Raw genomic sequence first — 27684 nt, 5'->3', positions numbered from 1 at the left:
TTTTCCTTCCTTCTGTCCATATTTTATATCAATGTTTTGTAAAATGTTAACAAATAAATGGAATTAAACTGCAACATGGTGCTGTATTCTCTCTCTCTCTCTCTCTCTCTCCCCTCTCTCTTTCTCTCTCTCTCTCTCTCTCTCTCTCTCTATGACCCCAGACTGAGGTGTCCGCTCATGTTTGGAAGTGTGGATCAGTTCAGTCATCTCCTCTCCGGGAACCCGCGGGCTCCTGGTTACTGTCCGCTGGACTCTCACGCAAGGCTGTCTGTCACGTAGCCTCCCTGCACACCCCAAAACCGAGAGAAGCAGGAGAGATTGCCACTGTTTAATGTCGCCCTGCGGTTCATTTACAGGGATGGAAAGTGATGTTTCTACTGAGCTTTTGCTTTCCCAGGCCTGGCATCACTTCACAACGTGTTAACGATCTTACACAGCTATTTATAGTTTTGTTGCCCCATAAATGCGCACACCACAAACCAGTTTCCCAGGCAGAGATTTAGTTTCGTTCTGAAAAGAATTGACGATCGACTTCGATTCTCTTTGGAAAACCCTTCTTGATACCGATATCAGTAGCCTACATCACAAATCAGGTTTTCTTAAGAGTCCTTTCTTTGTGAGTTATATATAGGCTATCATAGGTCATAATGAATTAGACCTTCAGTCTATCCAAACAAACATCACGGAATGTTATTCTGGAACGGACGTGTTGTGGATGTTTGTTCTCGTGTGAAGGTCTCACAGGTAAACCATTCTCCATTAAGAAACCCAGAGGAGATACTAGACACAACTGTTGCTAAAGATTAAGTCATCGTTTACTGCAGCAGACAGTGACCTAATGTTTGTAAACACTTACACTGTAAGCAGAAAGAAGTTTGGTTGGTATCATTTTGTTTTCAGGCTTGAGTCGAGCAAAAGGTTGCAGATTTGAACCTTATAACAAGTGGTCTGTTAACTACAGTATGTGCAACCCCACTTCCCCAAGTCTCCAGAGGGACTTTATTGTGTATCTCGAGATGGCGTGAAGCAGGAAACTGGCGCAGAAAACAAATTACATCAACCCTGACTGAATTTAAAGGGAAAGTTCACCTAAAATTGATTTGATCAAAACCTGTATATGACTCAACGAACAGACACAGCAGAAGATATTTTGAGAAATGTTTAGATGGTTTGGTGTCCATACAATGCGAGGCAAAGGCATTGCAGCGTTCTTTAAAATAACTTCTTATGTGTTTTGCAAAAGATTGAAAGTCATACAGGTTTGAATTGACGTGAGAGAGAATAAAGGATGTCAGAATTTTTCTTGTTGGGGGAACTGTCTGTTTAAGGTTCCTGCATGTGCTTAAGCAGAGGTTACACACGTTTGCATGAGATTCAATTAACAACCATTATTGAAATTTTTAATGCTAATGTTTTTGAGTTTGTAACAACCTGCCGGTTAGAATTTGTCAACGAATAAGTCATCTTCTTAGCAGGAGCTCAGCACAAACAAACACGCACATAGATCTACACGTCTGTGCCAACCAGAAGAGTCCAGAAGCTGAAAATAACCTGCGATCAATGGAAGTCTCCATGCTTTGACGTGCAAATCAAACCAAGCCTGGAAAAAACTGATGCCTGGGGACAGAGAGAGAGAGATGTGTGGTGTTTGGAGAATGAAGGTGGAAGATCAATATGAGAATTTTAGGTGCGTGAAAAGTGTAAAGCAAGTGTGTGTAAATCTTTCTCTCTCTCTCTCTCTCTCTCTCTCCGTCTCTCTCTCTTTCTCTCTCGTTGAAGGCTTGTCTAGTATTGTACATTAGGGCCTCACTTTCACAGCATGGGGCATGACAGCATAGTGTGTGCGCACAGGGCAGATCTCAAGGGCGTGCCAGGACATTCTGCTCATAATTTGCCTCTACCATGTTTGGAGGTATACGAATTTAAAAAACAAAATCTCATATTTTAACGTTCTCATTTGTGACCAAAATCAATCATTATTAAAATGAAGTGCAAAATTTGTTTTTGGGGTTATTACGTTATCAATTTCTACAGTCTTGACGCTTACAGTTAATCGAGCATGCTTTAACAGTTAACCTAGTCTCTCCCTACTGTACGTTTAAAGGTCATGCTTTGGGTATACATTGACTTCTAAGCACTCCTGAGATGATGTTTTGACGTACATCAGGTGACCATTGGCTTCCAGCTCGTCCCCGTGCCACAACGGTTCCCGTCAGAATCACGGTCCGCCACGTTTCACAGGACACGGTGGAAACTCATATCAAATATTAATCCCCCTACGGCCCAGAGGACATGCCACTCCCACTGACCTGAAAGCAGTTTCACTCCAATTCATCTAGAAGATTAGGTTTGCTTTTAGGAAGAAAGGGATGGTTCCAGATCGATGTGAGAAGGGAGTGTACGTACAGTATTCATTTGTTTTAATCTGATCACCATTTTTGGAACCGTTGAAAAAAAATGGAAGAAAACTTGATCTTATATGTTCGTTTTTTAAGATAAACTCAGACCTTGTGTGGTTCCTCTGTCTGATCCAACCGGACTTGCTTTGCCATTTCAATTCGGTGGTATCCGTTTTGACTTCACTGCAGATTCCTAATTGCATTTAATGGGATTGTTCCTTCAGTTTAGCTGTAATGAGTGTGCCACGCACAAAATGTCAAAAAATATATAACAATGATGCTGTTAAGGCTATGTCCTTTTTAGTGGTGTTTGCTAAAAGTGAAGGATTCGAAGACCCCCCCAAGTTATTAACCTTCTGGATGGGCTCCTAATGACCAGTTAACAAAATACGTAAAAAAAAAAAAAACATGTCACAGACAATAGCATAGCATTTAATAGCATTTTTAAACCAATGTTTAAAAAGATTCAGAACGATAGCGATGACAAATATAACATTGACACAATTTTTATGAGGTTACTGCAAGAATGTTTTTGATAACGTTGAGAGAATGTTCTGAATGCATTTCCTGTTGTGTAGTAATGCCCTAGCAACTATTCAGAACACCTTACAAACAGCTTAGCAACACCCTGGCAACCACCTGGAAACGCCCTATCAATGAATTCAACCTACACTTGTTCAGGAAAAGTAAAACATGATTTTCTCTTATTTGAGTTTCTTAACTGATACACACAGCTGCATACAAAACAAACAGGTGGAAAATTATTGACATGATTTTATTTACTCTGTGTTTACTTTCTTAATGGAGTGACCTAGACTCACCAGACGAGTGAAGAGTCATTATTCCTCGAGTGCCGGAAGGCAACAGACAAGGGAAGATATGCGAAGAACTCACTCATAATATTTTGATAGAGCTTCTGGATGTTAACACTCGACTGCACGCATTCGTCAGCTGTGTCCCGGGGACTCCTCTGTGCGTGTGGATGGGTGCCCTTGTGCCCTTTACATGAGCAAGAATAGCCCTCTATAAAGATACACCTCTTTACAAGATAATATTTACAGTGATTATTTACACCTTTCAAAATCATATAGATTAATGAGTCATTTAACTTTATATTACTTAAAGGAGTAGTTCACTTCAAAATTGGTCCCCATTGACTTTCCATAGTTTCTTTTATTCCTATTATGGAAAGTCAATGGGGACAAATTTTGAGGTGACCTACTCCTTTCACCTAACTTAACTTTACCTTAATAACTTTACAAATCGAACAAATTATTACACGGCTCATTGGAATGCTTGATTCTGATTGGCCAGTCACAACATTCGCAGATTCGTACATAAAAAACGCTCAAAGCGAATAACAATCAGTTACCGGATGCTGCAAATCATTTTGACAGGTACATTTTGATATTACGCAAATAACATATATATAAACATGTCTTTAAATAACATATTTGACATTGTGTTTACAAATAATTAAACCAAATTGACTTAACGTCGTTTCTTACCTTAAAATTAGTAAGTAAAACAGTAAACAGCGTTTCCTTATGGAATGTCTGCATTCGGTAAAAATGAGCTGATAAAATAATTCAGATTTTTTTCTCATGTGGCAAGTAGCCGTGTAATAAGTGGGAGGATGCACAGGCTGTAAATTATCCCTTACATACAAAATCAAATAAAATAAATATTGAAAATAACATCTATTAAAAAATATATTTAGGCCTATTGTTAATTTCTGTCTTTCTGTTGTTGACCGATATCTTTGTGCTTGTTATAAAGCGGCCTTCATGATTTTCTGACAAATATGTCAAAACATATAATAATCATGTGTGTGATTTTCAGCCCATGTGTCACACAATAGCATACAATGTCATCCAATGACATGCATGACATTGACAGGCTGCCATGAGAAGCCAAAAATAACACTAAGATTATACTGTGATGCAGAAGTAGTTTGCATTTGTATGGATAATAACATATTGAACACACATGAATATTGAAACACACATTTAAAATCAATATCTGCAAAGTATCAATTAAAGGTATAGGGATAGTCAACCCAAAAAAGAAAATTCTGTCATCATTTATTTAATCTCATGTGGTTTAAAACCTCTATATGACTTTCGTACTGTGCAACACAAAATGAGATATTTTGAGAAATGTCTCAGTGGTTTTGTGTCCACACAATGTAATTCAATGGGGTCCAATGTTGTTTGCTTATTATCTGCTTGTATGTTCTGCAGAAGAAAGAAAGTAGTACAGGTTTCCTTACAAATCATGTCTTTTCAGCATATCTATGTTATTTGTTCAAATACTTTTGTCGAGACTCATTCATCCTGACATTTCTGTGTTTTGTTACAGCCACACCCTGCGCTGAACTAACCAGGGTCTATTTATTTAAAATGAGCTCGATTTCTCTCTTAGTCATCTGGGCTGGATTCTCATGGGGAAACTTTCTAAAAAAACACTTTTGGTACGGAATCTCTTTAATCGATCCAGCAGTTCCCATAAGCACGAATAGAGGCCCGTGTATCAGCCCCCCGACAAATTCCCTGCACATAAGAGTTTAATTCCTATGAAAGTCATGATTAATGTCTCTTTTCCTTTGTTCTCTGAGCTTACTTTTGTGTTGACTAGGAGAAATGTGATCTTTATCGTAACTTCTCAGCATAGAGCCAAGTTTATATAGAAGACAAACAATACACCAGCAATAAAGGGAAAGCACCAAAATTAAAATAATTTGCTTAGAAATTTTCAGTAAAGACGACAAACGTATCATTTTCAGTGATAAATTCAGTGTCAAAGGCTTTTGGTAAAATGATAAAAACAACTGCATTTAAAAAAAATTCTGCCTTTCATTTTTCAATTAATATGACATACGTGGAAAGTATCAAATGCTTATTCACAGCTCTGTTTAAAACATTTAACCAAACTGAAGATTTTATTTTATAAAAATATATATATACTATTTTTCAGTATATATATATCTTTAATTATATTTATAAATGTTTTATGATTTTATTTATATATTGTTAGTTTGTTTATGTCTATATATTTATTTATTATATTACTTTAATTTTATTTATTTTTTACAAAAGTATTTATTTTTATTTTTTGCACGGGCATTTCATGCCTTTAAGAATACAGAAAGTACAGAGAAAAGTATAGATACATCATTGTGTTTTTTTCCTAATAATCCATCTCTCTTTTTCACTTGTAGGCAGTGTGTTTATATGGCAGTCAGGTGGAACTACCGATGGCCCTCAGTTCTCACACACAGAAGCATTGTTTGCTGGGGCCATTTCAGGACATCTTAAACCACAGAAATGTTGAGTTCCTGATGAAAACGAATGACAACATCATGACGTACTGTGACATCTCAATATGAGCTGCCGATCTAAACAAATGAATCACTGAAATAGTGCAGAGGCCAGAAAAACAAGCTCTATCCTGTGAAGTAAACACAGACAGAAAATACCGTAGTTTCTGTTTTAGCCTCCAACCAAACAGATGGGCTGAGTTAGACTCATCGCTTCGTGATGTCACTGCGATGAAGGCAGATGCGAGGGAGAGGAGGAAATATAAACATTTGCTCGTGATTCATTTGGTCTTTTCCGTGACCTTTCTTGCCCATTATGTTAATCTGTTGTTTATACATTTCCATCTTTTGTTTTTAGGTTTTTTCTTGCAAAGCTGATGCATATCATTTCCCTGCCACAAATTTTGTGACATCAAACAGGTTTCCTGAACTATGTTAAATATCCTATTTTCTTATAGTTATACATTTCTAACTCACAGTCTGTCACTCATTTACTCTGAGCTCGATGGACTTCTGTGGGGTGTGAATAAAAACCCAGATGTGTTCATGAAAGGGGGAACTTGAGGAAGCAGTATAGAGGGAAGGTGTGTGTGATAGAGAAAGAGTTGTTCATTATATCAAACACTTTATGTCATGACTTTCATGTTTCAGATTAATGTTTGATTAAATTTAGTTATTATTTAGTTTTAATTATTTAAACCAAAAGAGTTCACACCTTACTTCTTTCTAAATAGATACATATATATGATAATCAAATGTTTCGGAGAATTTTTATGCTACACTGTCTGAACTTTAACTGGCTTTGCATTGCAGTGATGCGCTTTTGAAATGTTGAGCATTGTCTCCCTCTGCTGGTCAGAATATGAACTGCACATTGTGCGCCAACCAACAACACTTCCAAAATTACCCAGAGGGACCCATAGTGTCATAGTGTACGTTAAAGAAGACCTGCTCTGGGGCAACAGGTCAGCAGGATGAACTGAATGACGCGCTGGATGATGTGATACTGTGAATTCAGGTCAGGGATTTGCACGTCTTTCACGCATCATACACATCATGTTTCACTCATATGTTGCGTGTCATAATCCAACATACCAAATCACTCATGCCAGCATTACAAGCATTGCATATACACCTGATTCAATTGTAGCTTAATATAGAAACTTTTACAGGAGGCTACTGACGAAAGATTCTGCACTACAACAAGTGTAAGTACTTTTCTTTCCTTCTTCCATTCTGTCTGTCTTTCTTTCTTTATTTCCTTCTTTCTTTTTTTCTTTTTTTCTTTCTTTCCTGCTTTCTTTCTTTCTTTCTTACTTTCTTTTTTCCATTCTTTCTTTCTTTCTTTCTTTCTTTCCTTTTTTCTTTCTTTCTTTCCTGCTTTCTTTCATTCCTTTTTTCTTTCTTTCATTCCTTTTCTTGTGTCTTCTTTCTTACTTTCTTTTTTCCATTCTTTCTTTCTTTCTTTTCTTCCTTCTTTCTTCCCTTCCTTCCTTCTTTCTTCCTTTCTTTCTTTTTTCCTTCTTTCTTTCTTTCTTTTCTTCCTTCTTTCTTCCTTTCTTCCTTTCTTCCTTTCTTTCTTTTTTCCTTCTTTCCTTCTTTCTTGCTTTCTTTCTTTCCTTCTTGCTTTCTTTCTTTTTTTCTTTCTTTCCTGCTTTCTTTCTTTCCTTTTTTTCTTTCTTTCCCTTTTCTTGTGTTTCTTTCTTTTTTCTTTCTTTCTTCCATTATTTCTTTCTTTCTATTTTTTTCCTTCTTTCTTTCCTTCTTTCTTCAATTCTTTCTTTTTTCCTTCTTTCTGCTTTCATTCTTTCCTTTTTTCTTTCTTTCTATCTTTCCTTTTTCTTGTGTCTTTTTTCTTACTTTCTTTTTTCCATTCTTTCTTTCTTTTTTCCTTCTTTCTTCCTTTCTTCCTTTCTTTCTTTCTTTTTTTTCCTGCTTTCTTTCTTTCCTTTTTCCTTTCTTTCTTACCTTTTTCTTGTGTCTTCTTTCTTTTTTCTTTCTTTCTTCCATTCGTTCTTTCTTCCTTTTTTATTTCCTTCTTTCTTTCCTTCTTTCTTCAACTCTTTCTTTTTTCCTTCTTTCATGCTTTCCTTCCTTCTTGCTTTCTTTCCGTCCTTTTTTCTTTCTTTCCTGCTTTCTTTCTTTCTTTCTTTCTTTCCTGCTGTCTTTCTTTCTTTCTTTCATTCCTTTTTCTTTTGTCTTCTTTCTTACTTTCTTTCTTTCTTTCTGATAGTCTAAAGGTTTTAATCTTTTAGCAAAAAATGCATAAAATCAACCTTATTTTAAAGTGTTATCATTATATTCAATAGACTGTCACTTCAATTAGTTTTGAGTATTTAAATAAAAATCTATAAGGGTGTTTGACAAATAAATTGTACATGATTGTGACCTATGGTGTGACAATTTTGAAAACAAATTGTTAATATGAAATTGTTTTGTATTATTAATATTGATATTTATCACATAAAACGGCAACAGAGAAATGTATCTTCATTGTTACACCATTGGACAAATTTGCATCTAAGTCTGTCAACTACCAATACACAACTAACTAAATAAATGAAAGTGTATTTATTTAAAATTTGTGAATAAATAAATAAATGATTACCTTTATAGACAAAATTATGTATCTTACTGTTAAAAGAACCAATGACAATTTCCAGGAATAGCTGAAGTTCAATGTAGGTCAGAGCTAAAGTTTATATCAGAGCTCCTTAATGAAATTCAAGCCTCCTGTAGCTGATAGCTACACAGTTATATGATCTGAGGGACTTCGGTTATTAGACAGACGGCCCACCTGGTGTATGTATTTACCAGCTTATGAAATGGGAAAGGCAAATGAGGTCAATTCATCAAGACAAGACTGCCTGAAGTTTCGAATCGATTTCACTCAATAATAAAGATTAAAGACCCACAAACCATTATAAAAAAACACTTTAATACTGTGTACATTTTGATCTCCAACGAACCATACAATCGGAAGACCCCTTTAAGTAAAAGATAAAAAGGGGAATGTTTGTTATGCCTTACTGTTGCAAATCGTAATTGAATAATGTCTATTTTTGAAAACAGTCTATTAAAAACATAGTAAAACATTTGTATGTTTCTAGTCTGAGAGGTCTGAAATAAAGCAGGTCAAATTGATGATTTGGAGAGCTTTAGACCTAATCTCACTCTGTTTTTGCCCCTTTCTATCTGAAGATGAGTAGAGTAAGAAAGACCAACATGATCTTCACGGTTTATCCCTCCTGCAATATCCCAGTCGTGAAGAAATAAGCTGGTTTTAACCTTTGCTCTTCATGTATAGACCGCAGTAATGTATGCAGCTGAGATGGAGTTCTCAGATTTGTTTTTATAATGTAAGTTCAATGGAGAATTTTCAATATGTCCTGTATTATGTCAGAAAGGCAAAAGTCACTATTATTTTCAAGGCTCTTTGAATATTATGTAATTTAAAGTTCATTATTATAATCTCCAGTTCTGAAGCAGCACCAACCCATCCATACTGTCTGCAAGGTCTTTGCTAAGGCCGTGAAATATTTATCACTTTCCTCTTTATCTTTTGTCCTCTCTGCCAACAGCTGCATACACAAACACCCTCCCATGTCAACACAGAGACACATTCGGCACCTGTGCATGCTCTGCAAATGACAGAAACACAGCAGACCTGCTCACACTAACACAGGTAAGGGTCAAGTTTACTTTACTCTCTGGTTTTAAACAAATGAGAATATGTCTTTTCAGTACATTCTTAAAAAGTGTCAACTGGGACTGGATAAACTGTATGACCTTGCTAAATGTTTCTGCAAAATTTTCTATGAAAACAGGTCTTTCTGCTGCTTAATGGGTAAATGTGTCTGTACATACATTTACTTAAAATATATATTTACAAGTGCACAAATATTTAAATACTGATTTCCCAATACAATATTCTTTCCCTGGTATTCTTTTTAACCTGAAAGGTTGATGTAAGGTCCACACTTTATGCAACTATACATTTTTAAATAAAAAAAAATTGTGGAAAAGTTTCGGGTTTTGTTGCTAATTCACACATGTGTTAAAGTAATAGTTCGACCAAAAATGATACTTCTGTCGTTGTTTACTCATCCTATTGCCCTTTTGTACTTGTATGACTTTCTGCAGAACACAAACAAAAGGAAATTTTGAGAAACAATGGTACGGACACAAAACCAATGCAATTCAATGGGTACTGCTGTTGTTTATTTGATTTAAAGTTTTATTTTTGGTTGTCCAGAAAAGAAAAGAAGAAAGTCATGTAGGTTTAAAATGTCAAGCGGGTGAGTAAATGACAACACAATTTTCGACTGTACCTTTAAAGCAATCCTTGACTGATATCTATATAATCTTAAAAGTTGTTTAGGGACATGCTGGCCCGAAGTTAACTTCCGGTCTGTATTTGATAATATTTTAAAATATTTTTTCTTTATTTGTATTACTGTTTTGTTGTTTATTAAATGAATTAATTTTAATTAAGACTACTCAACAGTTATTGATTCTTTGTGAGGGGCTAGCGAAGGTTAACATTTGTTAAAGTTGTTGCTGCTGAAACAGTCTATATGTGTAAAACCTTTGCAGGGCATTACTCAAGTACTTAAAAGATCAAAATTTTTTTTTTGTACAAAACAGTGAATGTGCAGATAAACCCTTCAAGGATATACAGCTTGGTATGATAATGATCTAACCCACCACATTATGGATAATACTAATAGAGACAAAATATGTGACTCTGGACAACAGAACCAGTCTTAAGTAGCACAGGAACATTTTTAGTTATCGCCAAAAATACATTGTTGGGGTAAAAATGACCGATTATTCTTTTTCCAAAAATCATTAGGATATTAAGTAAAGATCGTGTTCCATGAAGATATTTAATAAATTCCTACCGTATAAACTTTGTGAGTGTGTGGCCTGCTACAATGCCTCAGATTAAACTTCAAAGGTTACTTTCTCAATATTTTGCTTTTTTGCACCCTCAGATTCCATCTTTGTAAACAATTGTTGTTCCGCCAGATAGTGTCCTATCCTTACAAACCAAATATCAAAAGGAAGCTTATTTCTTCAGCTTTCAGTTGATGTAAAAATCCAAATTTCGAAAAATTGACCTTTAAGACTGGTTTTGTCGTCCAGGGTCACATTTGGTTTCTGTGACACTTACCAGTAGTGCGTAATAATATCAATATTTTATATTTATTAACTTATACATCATAGTTGAATTAATTACGTTTTTACATAACAAAAACAAATTAAACATTTTTTGAAAACAAAAAAAAGTTATTTTTGTTGTATCCCATATAATATTGAAGATGACGTCATATGTCTTATCTGGAGCGACAGAAATATACCATGAAAGTATATAATAAATAGTTTCCCCTCATTTTCTTGAAAATGTGTTGTCGTTTTTGTAATTTTACAGCTCTTAACAATATTTAAAAAATAAAATATAAAAAAACTCCCATTAAAAACTGAAATTTTCTGAAAGCTGGGAGCGCCAGAAAGAAACAGCAAATTAGCAAATTTTTCCCGGTAAAATTACATGTTCTCTCTGTTTGGCTTGTAAATTTGCAGTCTTTCAATTTTTTTTAAACTGTGATTCAAAAATACATGAACATTTTTTAAAGAAATATCTGATTTCTCTTTTACAGCATTCTCCACTGAAGCTCCAGAATGCATCTGCTGTTGGTTCTTCCCTTTGTTCTAGAAATCCAGTCGACAGTCCACAACATCAGCTGCGACTGTAATGTGGAACTCAAAACCGCCAACTGTACCGGCAGGAGTTTCAAGCACCTGCCCGCCTCCCTTCCACCCTCTACTGAACACCTGGACCTGTCCCACAACCACCTGAGTGACATCACGCCCCGTTTTTTCCAGACCGCGCGAAGACTTCGCATACTTTTTCTAAACGACAATGTGATTCGGGTACTGGCCAATGGGGCCTTCTTCCTTCTGGAAGATCTGCTGAAACTGGACCTGAGCAGAAACCTAATCTCCTCCTTGAGCGAAGGCTTTTCGTTGGGTCTCGGGTCTCTCCGTGAGCTGTCGTTGGCAGAAAACAAGTTGACGGTGTTGGACAGCAATCGTTTCGTCCATTTGGGCTCATTACAGAAACTCAACCTGAGCCACAACGGCATCAAGACCATCAAGATGAGAGCTTTCGGATCCACGAGTACCCTACGCCAGATATGTCTGGACTGGAATAACATCTCGGTTCTCACAAATGGGATCTTCTCGATGCTGCCCAATCTCGAGGTGCTGAATTTACAACATAACCAGATTCACTCTTTGGACGATGGGGCTCTTTCACCGCTGACCAGTCTCGCCTTTCTGGACCTGACCAACAACAATCTCTCGTCCATTCAGTTCAAGACCTTCTTGAGTCTAAATACGTACAGCACACACATCATTCTTCGAGGAAACCCGTGGAAGTGTGATTGTGATTTGCAGAGAGTGTTTCGAAAGCTTTGTAGTGTCAAGAGGTTGTTTTTAGATGACTATGAAGACCTCAGCTGCTCCGATTTGGATGAGATACACGGATACTCCATGGGGTTCGACACAGAGCTCTGTGTTGCCGAGATGGTGACTGTACTTGTTATCACCCTCATTGTGTTTATTACCGTCGTGGGCGCCCTCGTGATGGCAGAGAAAAAGAAGAAAAAGAAGGTTGAAGAAAAACATTGGACTGAGGTCAGCGATATGTCATGCACGTCGCAGGACTGATCGCATTTATGAACTAATATAATCGTTATTTGGAAAACATACAGTGGTGTGAAGACGTTCATCAGCACTTCTTAAAGTTTGGTTATGAGCTGTTCAAATGTCGAAAGAAAATATGAAACATAACTGGCAGAAATCACACACATTTGTTTTTATTTATTTTCTTGTTTATTTATATTTTATATATTTATTGAACTGTACTAATAATCAGTTACACTATTTTTAATCAAAACTTTCCAAGCTAAAATTAAGTTTGCATGCCTTACCAATTGCTGGGTAAAAAAACACAACAAATTCTAATGGTTTCTATTAAAAGCATCATTATGAGCCATTAGCTGTCTTTAAAACCATTACAAAATTATTGTATGCTGTGTGATAATTCCAGTAGGGATTCAACGGTGCTCACATCCATTACACTTTCTGTGATTTTTCTACTGTGTTTATTTTTTCTTTATGTAAGAAACTCTGAGATTTTACTGATCATCTTCAGTTGATATAATATTATCAGTACATTTTCAAAGGCTGTTGCAATGCAATAATGGTGGTTGCTAGTGCAGGTACATGACAGTCCAATAGGGGGCAGCAGCAGTATGCAGATTTTCTATGATTAAAAATACCTGGAAAAAGTTGCCTAATATATTGTACAGTTACATCTCATATTACTGTAGTTTACGTATTCTCACAACGGACTCTTAACTTACAACAATTAATAATTTGTTATTTATTATGTAAGCTCGTTGATATATATTGTTGTATAATTCCTTACTAACATCGTTATAAAATTGTCTAGTTATAACAAATGTATTTGCTATGTTTTATCTATGTTTTATCTATCAATAACTTGTAAATATATATATATATATTTTTTCTTTTAATTTGAAAAATTTGTGAAATTACAAACAGCATGTGTGATTCGTTTCTTCACCTTCAATTACAAGTGTACAAATGCGACACTTATTGACTATACAATGCACAAGATAAGTAAATAAACGCATACGAAAACATATGCACAGGCTGAAGAGAAAAACAACATTCTTTAAACACAAATGTAATGTAAATAAAAATACGAAACTGTCCTGTCACGTGACAAAGGCACGTCGTTCTTGGACGTCATCAGCAGCCGACGGCGGCGCATTCACTCAATCTGTCGCACAGAAATGATGAAAGAACTGAAGGAGGTACATGCTTGCCTTCAGTCAACTTGGCCGACAGAGATCATTTATTAATTTTGTTATTTAATGCATATTTGTTTTAATATAATATGATGAGTATGTCGGATCTGCTGCTGGCGCTGGTTCGGGTCTCCGAGAAGGCAGCGAACATCGCTCGAGCCTGTCGACAGGAGGAGACCCTCTTCAGCCAGCTGATCCAAAAGAAGCAAGACGTGGAGAGGAACAATGCCTTTGTGGCGGACTTTAAGACCCTGGCAGATGTGCTGGTACAGGAGGTCATCAAACATGACATTGGGAAGCAGGTGGAGATCTTACTATTTGCCAAAATAAAAGAAGATACAAAGTACTTTAGTCATTTATAGATGCATAGGAGCATGACTGCAAAGAACACCCCTTGATCTGTCATTCCTCCTTTGCAGTTCTCGGACCTTAAAGATCATATTTACGGGGAAGAAACCAACGAGTTTAAGAACGAGTTAGGTAAAACCTTCCACGGGCTTTCTGTTTCACAACCAAAAATCACATCAGTATTATTCAAATAACATGGATATGCACGCATAAAATGTATTTCTAAATATCTTTCTTGTTCTCACTGTCCATCTCAGGTGAGAAGATACAGGTGAGGATGTTCGAAGATGTTGAGGACACAGCCAGGCTGCTCAGTAAAGTTTTGGGTGGCAACATGCGGGTAGCAGAAGTTCTGGCCGTAGCTGCGCATCAGGACGTGCCCATCACAGACCTGCAAACCGACCCCTTAGACATCCCTATACAGGGCCTTGGGCTTTGGGTGGATCCCATTGGTAAGTCTAATTTCGGTGCTCTATAATATCAGTGTTTTAAAGGGGTGATAAGGCGCGAATATGTGTTTTTCTGTGTGTTTTAAGTTGCGCATGTATGTATTAGACACGTAAGATTGCAAATATTAAAGTGTCGCAACATAAGATGCATTCTATCTAAAAGCGGATGCGGATGCTGCCTGAAACGCCTCGTGTAACCACACCCCCACAAATCTACGTCAGTTCGTGGTATGATTTGACTTAGACCGCCCAAATACATATGCAAGTAAGGTGGGGGTACCTGTCAGTACAATTGCGCTGGAACCTGATGTTCCAAATATGGTAGGAAGCGTTACATTTCCATCACACGGTTGCAGTATTCGACCAATCGCTACTCACTGGTTAACTGGCCAATCATAGCATTGTTATGGCTTTTCGGAGCGATGAGCTTAGTAGCTTAAGAAAAAGGAGATACAAACATGCAAGGTATTTGGTAAATACAGTGGTTTTGAAGCTTAAATTGTGTATACACATTGCATTACATTTGGGAAAAACGATAACATTTGTATTATCCGTGTCATATGACCCCTTTAAATATTTAATTTTGGTTGACATATATAATTCTCTGAACTAATTTTATTTCTTTAGCTTGTCATGTAGTTTAGATCCATTATTGTAATTTTCCACATCTATTAGGGTTTGTTGTTTCTTCTCTGTTGTACATTTCAGATTCAACATACCAGTACATCAAAGGCATCAGTGATGCACTTCCTGTTGGCGGATTGTACAGTCACGGATTGCAATGTGTGACGGTGCTGATTGGTGTGTATGACTTACAGACTGGACTTCCTGTCATGGGCGTTATGAATCAACCCTTTGTCACTCTGGATCCAATGACTAACAGGTCAGTTTTTTTCTTTTTGGAGACATTGTATTTTTATGCCACAATATCACATTTTAGCGTCAAAACACAGCTGCGCCTTTATTAAGAGTCTGAGAAGTTTATATTTCACTAAATTCATTTTGTTTTTGTATTACTTCCAGATGGACGGGTCAGTATTTCTGGGGCATTTCGTCAGGCTCCATCAACCTCAGTTCTGTGACCCCAGCAGGAGGGAAGCAGAAAGTGGCTGCTCCGTCACGGGAGTCCGGCTTCTCTGCCGTTTTGAGCACGAGCGATTCTGAGCGCGTCCGGACTCTCCTTCAACAGGGTTGCGAGGGACGAGTCAGTTTCGCAGCAGGGGCTGGTTACAAGTGCCTGTGTGTGATATTGGGCCTTTCTGATGTGTACGTGTTCAGCCAGGACGCCACTTACAGGTGGGACTGTTGTGCACCGCACGCCATCCTGCTGTCACTAGGGGGTGGTATAGCCAATCTGAGAGAGTGCCTAAAATCTAAGCGTGCTGGGACAATGAAGGAATGGGTGGAGTTGGTGTACAACACTCCTGTGGAAGGTGTTTCAGGACCAGAGAAATGGGCGAACAAAGGTGGACTTGTGGCATACAGATCTAAATCTGACCTGGAAAGGGTTCTTTCTCTGCTGTCAACGATTAACTTATAAATGTGCAATATTGAATGTGCAGTTCAACTTTAAATTTTATTGTTCACTTTTTATTTATTGAGTATTGTTTGCCAGGTCGGTTATCATCACTTAGAACACATGCCTTGCCCTAGCAACTACCCAGATCACCCTAGCAACCACATAGCAAGCCTTAATCTTAGAAAAATTAATTTGAATTGCTTCACATTATTTGCTGCTATTCGAAGTACATGTTATGAAGTACATCAGGGTTACATTATGCAAAACTGACACAAGGGAAACGTAATGGCAAAAGGAGAATTAGAAAATGTGTATTGATGTTTTTATTGGCAAAACATGTTGATTTGTTTAAATTCAACATTTTATCTTACAGGTTTGAAAATCCATCAGCTGCATGCCAGCACTTTCTAGTGCTCTAATGTGTTCTTATTCATTGTTATGGAAACAATTCTAGGTGTGAAAGTGTATTGCTTTTATCCCAGTCAGCACGTTCCCTCAGGAATGAACAAATGCTTTATGGTCACATTATTTCAATATATACTGCCATTAAAGCACATTGACATGCATTAAAGTATCTGGTTCTTTATTTAGACAGGTGTGAATAAACTGCGGCCTGTCACACAGCATCACTTACAGTTTGATTTACATTTCAAAGCGATATGTTGAGCAGATGTTACAGACAGAAGGCTCACTTAAGAAGGCAATGAGTTAGACTGGAGATTTTGCTCTAAATTGCAAATTCTAACGCCAGGATTTTGATAAAATACCCTTTCCAGGAAGATGCACAAACCCTTTTGTATGGCTCAAAGTGAAACTTTCATACTCTGAGAAGCTGAGGAACGGGTTGCTTTTGTTTGAATAAAACAACTGATACGCCCAATAAACACATAATAGAAAGCAGAAAAGATTTGATCATAGATTTATTTCTAGCCTTTTGTTCGTTTATATCTGCTTAATTTTTGTCAAGTCTTAGTATCTTTGTGAAGATGCATCTTCATGGTTTTTACGAATAAACATCATTTCCATATTATATTTATTATATGAGAAGATCAATCGGCCATTTAAGCAATGAATGCTGTTGATTTTAACATTTAAATTCCTCAACGCCTAATAAAATATGTTCTTCGTAATACTGTTTGTATAATCCATGTTATAATTTATAATACTGTATTGTATTTTTATTTGAGTATTCATAATGTATTTTGGGGTATTTCTTCTACTGAAATTAGTTTTTTGACTAAATAAGGACACCGTTGCAACGTCGCCAACACTTATGTATTATTCATAAGCCCCGCCTTTGACAGACCACGAGCGAGTAACGTCATCGCTTCTAATTAATATTCATAAGTCCAACATCCGCTTTTGTGCAGGTGAACGCCGGATCGTCGCCGGAAGCAGTAAACATGTCTTTAGAAACATAAAACAAGTGAGGACTCATTTATTTAGACTGACGGGAAAACATGAACACAAACCCGAGAAGCGTCTCACAAGGGCAGATCGCTGGAAATGGAAGGAGAAAATCTAGCTTTTAATCGAAACTTACCTCTTCCGGGATAAACAAATAATACACCAACTCAGAGACAGGTAAGCGCTTAGTGAACCTATACGGCTAGACGTATGTGTGTAATTCATAGAGAAAAGCACATGATGTGGGTTTGACAGACTTTCTCTATTACTTAGTTGTATAATACAGTTTTTGAGTTGAACAATCTCTGATGTTTGAGTTGTTGTGGTTTTCACGACAAACCGAAATGTATAAAATATAAAAAAAGACTAAAGTGAACAAAGGACATCAGTTGGGGTCAATAAAAAAGCCGCATTATAAAGAAAGAGCAGATACTTCCGTGAGAGTGGGACACGCATGTATAGCTGACGTCATGAAGAAACTTCAGGCAACAGTACTATGAATTTCCCCCTCAAAAACTATTGTTGATGTGTGCAATACGTATATTTTTTTTATCATTTACCATAATTTGTGCCACAACAGTTTTTAATCGCTAAATTGGCAAAGTTATCAATATAATATTTTATATTATAGTATATAAATATTATATATGTTTTGACAAAAGCTTTTGTGCATGTCTTATTTTCTGTGTTTGATGTATTCTTTGAAAATAAACATAAAAGAAATAACTCAAAATTACATACAATTTTTAAAAAAATGAAATGGACTGATAACTATATAGTGTCCACACCAACGACTGTAATAACATCCTTGATGTGAACAAGTTTTTAATATATGTTTTACTGAACTAGCTTTTGTATGCTTGTATCTCTCAGAAATATCAACCACCCCAACAACGATGGCGGACGACCGTGTAGCCATTTTAACAGATGATGAAGAGGAGCTGAAGAGTCGAAATCTCGAGCGCTTCGACCGCCTGTCGCTCGAGATTCAGGCAGAACAGCCCACCCCATCTTCAGAGGCCAATGTCCCAGACGAAACAGCCCCTCAACATGACATGGGCTGCTGCGAACGTTTGTTTCTCCGGGTCAACCCTCACCTTCTGGTCTCGAAAGTGTTTTATTTTTTTTTCTACTCTGCCTACGGTTCCCTTCACCCCCTCCTTGCTCTTTACTACAAGCAGCTGGGAATGAACCCTACCCAAAGTGGTCTCCTAGTTGGCATCCGATATTTTATAGAATTCTGTAGCGCCCCCTTTTGGGGAGTCGTGGCGGATCGTTTCAAAAAAGGCAAAGTAGTGTTATTGTTCTCTGTGTTTTGCTGGCTCATTTTTAATACTGGAATAGGCATTGTGCAGCCGGCAGACATCAGCTGTAAAGAAGAGAACCTTCAGATGACCACGGCTATGGTACCCACCATGCACCCTACCGCATCCAATGAGTCATTCTATCTTAACACTAGTTCCATCCCGACAACCAATCGCATGAGACGACGAAGGAATCCTATTGGACGCTACTCTTTACTTTCCTCAGATCTGTTTGCAGCCTATAGCTCCAAAGACAGGTTTAAGCGGGAATCTAACATGAGTTACACCTTGGCACCCAATGTGCCAACTGACACAACACAATCCAAACACACCTCCACTGTACCACCCACAGAAACGACGTCCATCTCAACGTTAGCCCCCAACCGTACAAACACAACGATTGCAAGCACTACAAGTCTCACAACCACCACTTCAAAGCCAAATTACAACGCGGAATATAATGCGGACCAGGTTCATGGGATTTTCCTGCTCATTCTGCTGGTCATCATCGTTGGCGAGTTTTTCAGTGCTCCTGCAATTACAATTGTAGACACGGTACGGTACTCAGCTTCGGAAAACGAAGTACATTGTTAACCTTGTTGTTTGTATTGACCTATATGGTGTTTTTTAAATCGCTTTGTAGCCATAAAAAACTCATCTTTGATTATCAAAATGACATATTACAACACCGTAATATGCAAGTTAGTCCCCTCTCCATTAAATAACACTCGGCCAACTGTGTGATGCAATCAGTTACGACAAACTTACGGCGTAGAGAACTGGAACGGTTTCAAACTGAGATTCTGTCTGGAAGGTGAAATTTGGAGAGTTTTAAGTAATTGTACATAGTTTGTGTTAAAGCTTATTAGAAAAACCACACAGACGTATAGGCAACGTTTTTTTTACGTTTGATTAACGTTTGATTGTTCCTTTGTTTAACTATTGCAACGGTTGTGATGTTTTATTTTTTTGTTCTCATCAATGTTGGTGGACCACATAGCAATGTGACCAGTATCTTTGTTTGACAAGCCTCATTTGGATTGGATCATTTTTTCATAGTATTTAAACACAAAATTGAATTTTATAAAAAAATAACACTTGTTGATTTTTCTTTTTCTAGGTGACTCTTCAATATCTCGGTTCGCACCGTGACCGCTACGGCCTCCAGCGAATGTGGGGATCTCTCGGCTGGGCTATCGCCATGCTTTGCGTTGGCATCTGGATCGACCACACCAATACAGAGCTTTTCATCGAGGATGGAAAGGGATGCTTCATGCGCAATTACAAGAACTACAGTATCGCCTTTATAGTGTTTGGAGTTTTAATGGGATTGACTCTTATTGTCGCCACCCAATTCAAGTTTGATGTTCAGCATCAAATTAAAGCAAATAATGATGGACGAGAAGTTGGTGGCCAACAAGATGCCCAACCTGGAGGTTCTCCATCCAGCAGAGCGGAAAACTCAGAGATTCAGACGAACGGTCATGTCGAGGAGTTCCACTTTTGGGACTTGATGCAGTTGTTGTGTGGGGTACGGTACAGTACCGTGTTGTTCGTAGCTTGGTTCATGGGCTTTGGATATGGCTTTGTTTTTACCTTCCTTTACTGGCATTTGGAGGACTTGACCGGGACAACAACGTTGTTTGGTGTTTGTTCTGCTCTAAGTCACATGTCGGAGCTCGCCGCCTATTTCACCAGCCACAAATTTATAGAACTGGTGGGACACATCAGGTGAGATTGCTATCGCTCCGATCACATTACACTTCAGATTGCTTAAAGAGTAAGTAACATTAGATCATGAAAATTACATTTCATGCAGTGTGTTATGTTGCCGTGTTTGAAAGTAACCTGTCTACCAAGTTGTAAGTCTGAAGGGGAATGAATAACAAAGTAATTGGCTTGCAAAAAAAGGGTGTCGACTAGTAGTAATCGTAGCTTCACTAGTTGCAGTTTTATTCCATTTTAGTTGACTTGTAATACTTTGACATGTCAGTAATCTTGAAATAGAATACGGAAATTTTGCTCTGAAGGTCTGCACACGGATCCGTAAATTGTTTAGTCCAGTTCAATAGCACAAAGACTTTTTCTCTCAGTGGTGGTGCAAGTCCAGAATGCATTGCAGCAGCTATACTGTCCACTCACTGTGTCTCAGTTTACAGAGAGCATAACAGTCTCTTTCATTTCAAGTTATTCATAAACCCGGTAAAAGTTCTCACTGAAAGTTGAATGAACTTAGATTAGGCTTGGTGAATTAGTGACAGGTTCCCGCAAGAGGCAATAAAAATTTCCTGTTGGGTTTTTCATTCCTAACTATAAAAACATGATTTACATAAATGTAAATGCAAAGATGTTATCTGCATACAACGCGGGTCCCCTTACATGGAATTCGCCATGTTGTTTCTACAGTAGCCCTAAAGGGACAAACTGTTCTACAGAGCACGTTTCATCGATACGTTATCTCCTTCAGCAATGAAGATTTTTTTATGACATTTCAGTCCTTTGTCAGCCGCCGTCGTGCTTCAAATGTCAGCAGTGGAATGAGCGGTTGGGTGCATTTTGCATGCTCACCGCTAGATGCAACTAAATTTTTTAAGCTGGACCTTTAAAAAGAGCCGTCTGAAGAATTTTTTTTGTATGAAAAAAATGTAAAAAAAAATTAAAATCTCTTTTATTTCCCTGTCAGGGTTCTGTACATTGGACTGGCATGTAACACGGCACGTTACCTATTCATCTCGTACCTGAAGAACGCCTGGACTGTGCTACCCATGGAAATACTACAAGGTAACGGACAGGCATCAAGTTTGGAAATCCTAAGGAAATTACTTTTACAAGTATACTTATGTTAAAAATACAATGGCAAATATTCTCTGTTCTCTGATTGGCTAAGATAGAAGAGGACGGGTAGAAGGGGGCTGTTGGGAAGAGAGGCCACAGAGTTCATTATAGAACAGGAACTCAGTTCAACCACCCTTTCCTGTGATAACACAGTCAAATATAAAAACGTGGTCGCAGATGCATTACTTCTGGAGCATGTGTAAATGTCTTACAATGAGATTTAATATAGAGCAAATGGATTTTCTTAAGTTATTGTGCCAAGAGTAATCTTACGTGTCTCCTTTTGTTTACAAAGAAGTCTAGGAATAGTCTATTAATTAAAACCTCAAATTTTTATTCAAAATCAAATTCTTCAAAAACAACAATAATGTCATCGCACTGTCCTGATACTGTGAGCAAACTTCATGCAAATACAAAGTAGACACGACAGTACAATAAGCTGATCGTTGATGTTCCTTTGGGTGTGTTTGTGTACAGAGGAATGAAGTCCTCCATCAAGTCAGTCTACATTCAACACAGACTTGTCTGCTTTTATCTGTTTGAAAACACGTCGCTGCTCACGCCAGTTCTGTTAAAGAAATTCTTGCAGACAATGCGACCAAAACCCTGTATCACGCTCTGAGTAAACCCCTTTCATTATACTAAGCAAAGCTGTCTGCAGTGGAAGAGCTTGTCATAGTTTGCACGGTACACTTGTTGTATATTTACTTGTATAGTTTTAAGAAGTGGTCTGTTTGTCCATGTGATGCCACACGTGCATGAAGATAATGAAATGTATTTCTATTCGTTAAGGCTGAAATTGACAGTCTGTGTGGGTCATTTTGTTTTGTTCACCTACGTGTGGTTCAAAACCTGTATGAGTCTTGTTTGTGGAGTGTTTTTTGTGTCCATACAAGGGAAGTCAATGGGGGGCAATATTGTTTGGATGCACACATTCTTCAAAATATCTTGCCTTAATGTATTTGTTGAAATGTTTTTTGGAATTTAATATGTTTTTTTTTCTCAAAAAATTTGTTGTGTCTGTGCACCTGTGCAGGTTTGACACACGCCTCTGTCTGGGCGGCATGTATCTCGTACTTGAGCGCTGCCGTACCTCCGTCACAACGTACGTCTGCTCAGGGCATTCTCCAGGGGCTTCACCTCGGGCTGGGCAGAGGCTGCGGAGCCATGGTCGGAGGCATTTTTGTCAACTACTTCGGTATGAAAATGACAATTGCTTTGCTTACTGATGATCCTATAGCCTAAAGTTGACACTTTGATTCACATGGCAACACACAGACTGATAATATATATACCACTTCAGAAAAAAAACATCTGCCAATAATGTAAATATATGGCATTGAATGCGAATGTTGATATGTTTTAACAGGGGTTGTCTTGCTTTTCAGGTGTTGCCGAGACATTCCGTGGAATAGGAATGACCTCTCTTGTCGTTTTACTCATCTTTTCTTTTATAATCTGCATCACCGATCCGGATGAGAGGAAGGGTAAGCATTGAAATCATGTCAATCTTTATACGGTCTTATCCAAACAGAGTCATAAAGACTAAAACGGAAGTATTTTAAGACAAAAAATACTCAACGGTCCAATGTGTAACTTTTTGGTGAGGATCTATTGACAGAAATGCAATAAAATATACATAACTATGTCTTCAGAGGTGTATAAAGATTTTACACAATGAATCGTTATGTTTTTATTATCTTAGAATGAGCTATTTCTATCTACACACACTGCGGGTCCCCTTGCATGGAATTCAACATGTTTCATTATAGAGCTTGTTTCGTAAATACGTTATCTCTTTCAGCAAAAAAAGCGAAAACCTGACGACATGTTTTGTCCTGTGTCAGCCACCGTAGTGCTTCGAAAGGGAGAGGTGGATCGAACAATTGGTTACAATTTGCAACCTCTCCAGTAGATGCCGCCAAAGTCTATTAAAAATATTTAGGACTGTGCAAAATATTTCAAGATCACTTTGAATTATTTTAAATGGAATGCAATAATAGCACAATTTAATACATTTAGTAATAATTGTAGACTTTAAACCTTTAAAATCTCTCCTATTGGGTTGTATTTTATCTATTTATAAGTTTATTGTCTTTCTTCATCTAGAGCACAAGATGCTAGCGGAGAACATTCCAGTTCCCTCCAGCCCGGTTCCCATAGCGACCATTGACCTGGTTCAGAACACAGCAGACGCGGCAACGCCCCCTCGACCCGAGCCCAGACTTCCTGCCCGGAAAGTGCGCCACCAGGAGGAGCAGGAGGACCTGTGCAAGCCTGCCTGGGTCCCCTCCGGGTCGCCATGGGTTACCGTTGCGCTCGTCTTTTACCAGCTCAGAGAGAAGGTCGTCATGGCAACGATATACCCACCTGTTGAGGTCCATCCCCTTCAGGTAGCCAGTAGCAAAAATGTGGTGGCTGGGGGTTGATGATTCATTATATGAATATGGACATCAATGTTTTTGTATGATTGCATTTTGAGTGTTTGTTTTTACTTTTTTTATGCATTCTATTGCAGAAAGGTAAGAGAACATACTTGGCTTGATGAATAGAATAAATATTAAAACAAATAGTTTGATTATTTGTATGATATATTTTAAAACAAGGCACCAAAACTTATCTTAAAGCAACAGTTCAAGAATTTATACAAGGAAAAGAAAATATGGATCATTAAATCTTATGAAAGTTCTTCATGATTAAACTTTGGATTTGTTGAATTAGTTGTAAGAATTTAACTGAACTCAATGTCTGTCGACTTACAGGAATCAGATGAGCTCTCTCCAGAATCCCCTAGAGAGGACCAATTACCTACAGTCTTTGACGGCACCACCCAGCAGGACAGAAATCTCAGTGGACCCCCAACATAGGAAGAGCCCAGGTCCCTAGAGGCCACTGGAATTCACAACAGGGCACACGTAAGCCTGTATTACAGTAAACCGACTTAAAACCACCATCATTAACTCACAAACTGAACTTTATACCGAAGTTTAATAACTTTTTGTATTTTAGTTTTACTTTTTAATGAAACTACATGGACATAAATAAGCCAACGACTATCTTTTGTGGTGCAAGTGGACTATGTATTCAATTTTAACTTATTTAATACGGAAGTGTTGCACAAGCTTTGAATAAAGCCTGTCGGTTTAAACCTGTGTGTGTGTGCGCGTGTGTATGTGTGTGTGTGTGCGTGTGTGTGTGTGTGTGTGTACCTTCTTCGGCCTGTAGAGGGAAGCAGTGTCTGGCCAGCCTGTCTGTATACAATTTAGAATTGTAATGATTGTGTAAATATGTACATTTATCAAAAAACAATAAACTACATTTATTGTTTATTTAAATTGGTCTCCTGTATATAGTTCTAGTGATAAACCAAAGTAAAAAAATTGTACATGATAAATTAATAATTATTTGAATGAATAATAAATTAATAAAAATAACAAACAACAAATATTGAATATAAATAGGGAAATAGAAAAATATTTACTGTTATTTACTTTACATTTAATAATGATAAATAAACCATAAATCCGGTTTGTAAATAAGTAATAAAATAAATAATTCATATAAGATATTTGTGACACATTTACTATTAATGATTTCCGATTTAATAATAAATAAGTATTAAATATAAATAATAATTGGTATAAAAATATTTATAATACATTTACAATTATTAACGTCTCACCTAATAAGAAATATTATAAAAAATATAAACATTTTTTAATTAACTAAAAACAACTAGCACTGCTACAGGCGCTGCAATGGAGTTCCCAAGGTGTTTTGCCCTTTTAGCTCGTTGCTAGGTTGTTGCTTGGCTCAAAAGAAACCCCGCCCCCTACCCCCTTATATATCTCTATTATATTCAAGTCCCTAGACATGACCCTCTTTTTACATTCTTTTTAGATGTATGTATGAGATTTTAGGTATAAATTGTGAGTTTGAATGCTTACAGCACATCTTTTCCTAACAAGCAGCACAATTTAATATACGAATGTAAGAGACTCCTTTATTTTATTATATTTATTTGCTTCAAAGAGCATATCATCCACCATCTTAAATCAACTCTAATTCGTCATTTGATCCACCTGACCTGGTTGATATTCAGTCAACATAAGAGGTCAGACATCTCTCGTTCCTATGGAAACCAGACCAAAATGCGTAGCTGGTACACGGGCGACTTCTTGGTAATATTTGACTAGATTGTGAATTGGGACTTATATTAGCTCTGGTAGAAACCAATTTCCTCATTCCCGGAATTAATTTCTTCATTTGGAATCAAACACCTTATTTACAGCACACACCCACTCGCAGCACAGATTTCATCTCCGGTGAGACTAGCTGTCACAAACGCAAAATGCCCCGCAACAATGCTTTGTTGAATTCAATACAAAGCAACTGAATATATCACAACTATATAACAATTCAAATCAAAACTTGCTTATAAGCAAAAGTGATCATATGTTTTGGTTTGTGTTGTGGTTTGTGATTTGTTTAGTTTAGTTTTGTCATAAAGACGAAAGCTCTTGTTGAAAGTATTGCTTTGACTATGTTAGCATTAGAAAACGAAACAAATAAACCCTAACCACAACACAAACAAATAAGATCACAGTGAAAGTTTGTTTTGGGGAGCATTGGGTTGTTATCTGTGTTGTGCGTTGTGGTAAACAGTAAATTCTTGGAGTTCATCCAAGAATAAAGTCTACATCATGTATTCATCTGAATGGAAAAGAAGATATTTTGAGAAATGCATCAGTGGTTTTGTGCCTATATGGTAGTCAATGAGGGCCAATGTTGTTTGATTAGCTTTTTTCAAAATATTTGTGTTCTGCCTCTGGGATAAAAACAGAAGCAGGACTTTTTAAGGTTTGTTGGGTTATCTTTTCTTCAATAGGATTTCTAAATGCATACTTTAGTGATCCAAAGAAAAGTGTGACGTTCTGTGTGAAAAATTCTTCGTCTTTGACCGTGAAACCCACACGACAGGCCGCGTGTGGGCAGTTAACGCCCATTTTGTAATTCCTAAACCAGAGATCCAGCCAAAGGACGGGGATCCTTCAGAAACAAAAGCAGGTTTCGACAAGACAGAGGAAATGTAGGGGGTGAAGTTGGATATTTCTCAACGGCAGCAATATGTGGAAACACATTTAAAGTGGTAGCTCAGCCAAAAATGAAAATCTTTCATCATTCATGTTGTTTCAAAGCTGAACGACTTTGTTTCTTCTGCAGAACACGAAAGAAGATAATTTGAAGAAGGAGGTAGATCAAACAACATAGACTTCCTTTGCATGAACACAAAACCACTAAGACATTTCTCAAAATATCTTCTTTTGTGTTCTGTTGTTCTCTTCTTTACCTCAACTAAAAGATAAGTGATATTCCAAGTGAAACATCATACGTCTGTCTAAACATGCACTGATTACTGTACAAACACAAGGACGTATAAAAATGTGACTTTGTTGTTCATAAGAATTTATTGTAAACACTAAATGCGAGTCATCCTCAGCGATGCATTATAACCGCACAGATCTGCTGCCGTATTGACTTGAGATATTGTTTGAATAATTGTTGAGGAACATTTCAGTCAGTGGAGATCAAGCCTTTTTTTAACATGATGTTCTTTTGAAATTGGTAGCTGTCTGGATTAGATGTTTTTAATACTTCACAGCTGTTGTGGGCTGACGTTGAGTCTCTGCGGAGATGCTTCCTGCGCAAAATAATCTTTCAGTTCATCTCTATGGTCCTGTAGTGAATCACGTCAAGCGTGCTGTTTATTTTTCTGATATTTCGCCCTGATTAATCGGCCCGGGAGTTTACCGTGCGGTGGGCGGGAATGTGGGTGGAGCCATTTCTCATGGGCCTCGTTTCTGAAGGGCCAAACATCAAAGAGTCCTAATGATAATTATCGCACACGAATGTTTACCGCATTTCAAAGACGCGATTGAGTTTATTATCTTCAATCATGGAGCTGTTGGGTAATGAGTCCTTTGTCTTGGTGATCTCAGATTTTCCATTGTTGCTTCGCAGATTTATTCATGAGGAAATGTCACATTGTCTGGCACGCACAAAAGCTTTCATGTCAAGATTAAAACTTGGATATATTTAAACCGATACTTATAAGTGATCATTTTCTAAAAATAAGCAAAAAAAACAAGCATTGTTGTTGTAAAAATATTGTGTGAAAAATTGGTTGTGAAATAACATAT

The 27684-nt window shown here is 37.4% G+C and overlaps 3 protein-coding genes across 4 annotated transcripts; all 3 read left to right on the top strand.

Annotated features, from left to right (window-relative positions):
• Window positions 1-6642: 6642 nt before the first annotated feature.
• Window positions 6643-12564, top strand: LOC130430547 (leucine-rich repeat-containing protein 15). The gene is made up of 4 exons (XM_056759681.1): window positions 6643-6736; window positions 6891-6926; window positions 9300-9403; window positions 11382-12564. Exon 4 carries the CDS (start codon window positions 11404-11406, stop codon window positions 12451-12453), a length of 1050 nt encoding a protein of 349 aa, XP_056615659.1. The 5' UTR covers window positions 6643-6736; window positions 6891-6926; window positions 9300-9403; window positions 11382-11403; the 3' UTR covers window positions 12454-12564.
• A 1020-nt stretch (window positions 12565-13584) lies between these two features.
• On the top strand, window positions 13585-16818 carry LOC130430052 (inositol polyphosphate 1-phosphatase-like). 2 transcript variants are annotated; one of them, XM_056758961.1, is made up of 5 exons: window positions 13585-13924; window positions 14042-14097; window positions 14228-14422; window positions 15128-15302; window positions 15443-16818. In XM_056758961.1, exons 1-5 carry the CDS (start codon window positions 13848-13850, stop codon window positions 15957-15959), a joined length of 1020 nt encoding a protein of 339 aa, XP_056614939.1. In that variant the 5' UTR covers window positions 13585-13847; the 3' UTR covers window positions 15960-16818. The 2 variants fall into 2 exon arrangements, with proteins under 2 accessions (XP_056614939.1, XP_056614938.1); XM_056758960.1 differs by having other exon boundaries at window positions 14042-14102; window positions 15443-16816.
• Window positions 16819-17300: 482 nt separating this feature from the next.
• On the top strand, window positions 17301-24636 carry mfsd6a (major facilitator superfamily domain containing 6a). Its single transcript, XM_056759882.1, has 8 exons — window positions 17301-17522; window positions 18219-19204; window positions 19770-20380; window positions 21333-21430; window positions 22521-22682; window positions 22873-22971; window positions 23594-23877; window positions 24247-24636. Exons 2-8 carry the CDS (start codon window positions 18242-18244, stop codon window positions 24349-24351), a joined length of 2322 nt encoding a protein of 773 aa, XP_056615860.1. The 5' UTR covers window positions 17301-17522; window positions 18219-18241; the 3' UTR covers window positions 24352-24636.
• The last annotated feature ends 3048 nt before the right edge of the window (window positions 24637-27684 follow it).

The sequence above is a fragment of the Triplophysa dalaica genome, chromosome 10, assembly GCF_015846415.1.
Source record: "Triplophysa dalaica isolate WHDGS20190420 chromosome 10, ASM1584641v1, whole genome shotgun sequence".
NCBI lineage: Eukaryota > Metazoa > Chordata > Actinopteri > Cypriniformes > Nemacheilidae > Triplophysa > Triplophysa dalaica.
Note: the sequence above shows the minus strand (reverse complement) of the source record. Positions and strands in the feature narration are given on the sequence as shown.

Excerpts from the sequence above, each read along its gene's own strand:
- LOC130430547 (XM_056759681.1), top strand. The coding sequence starts at position 11,404 with ATGCATCTGCTGTTGGTTCTTCCCTTTGTTCTAGAAATCCAGTCGACA.
- LOC130430052 (XM_056758960.1), top strand. The coding sequence starts at position 13,712 with ATGATGAGTATGTCGGATCTGCTGCTGGCGCTGGTTCGGGTCTCCGAG. Across the intron at positions 14,103-14,227 it reads CGAGTTTAAGAACGAGTTAG|GTGAGAAGATACAGGTGAGG; the intron begins GTAAAACCTTCC and ends TGTCCATCTCAG. Across the intron at positions 15,303-15,442 it reads CTGGATCCAATGACTAACAG|ATGGACGGGTCAGTATTTCT; the intron begins GTCAGTTTTTTT and ends TATTACTTCCAG.
- mfsd6a (XM_056759882.1), top strand. The coding sequence starts at position 18,242 with ATGGCGGACGACCGTGTAGCCATTTTAACAGATGATGAAGAGGAGCTG. Across the intron at positions 21,431-22,520 it reads ACCCATGGAAATACTACAAG|GTTTGACACACGCCTCTGTC; the intron begins GTAACGGACAGG and ends GCACCTGTGCAG. Across the intron at positions 22,972-23,593 it reads CGATCCGGATGAGAGGAAGG|AGCACAAGATGCTAGCGGAG; the intron begins GTAAGCATTGAA and ends TTCTTCATCTAG.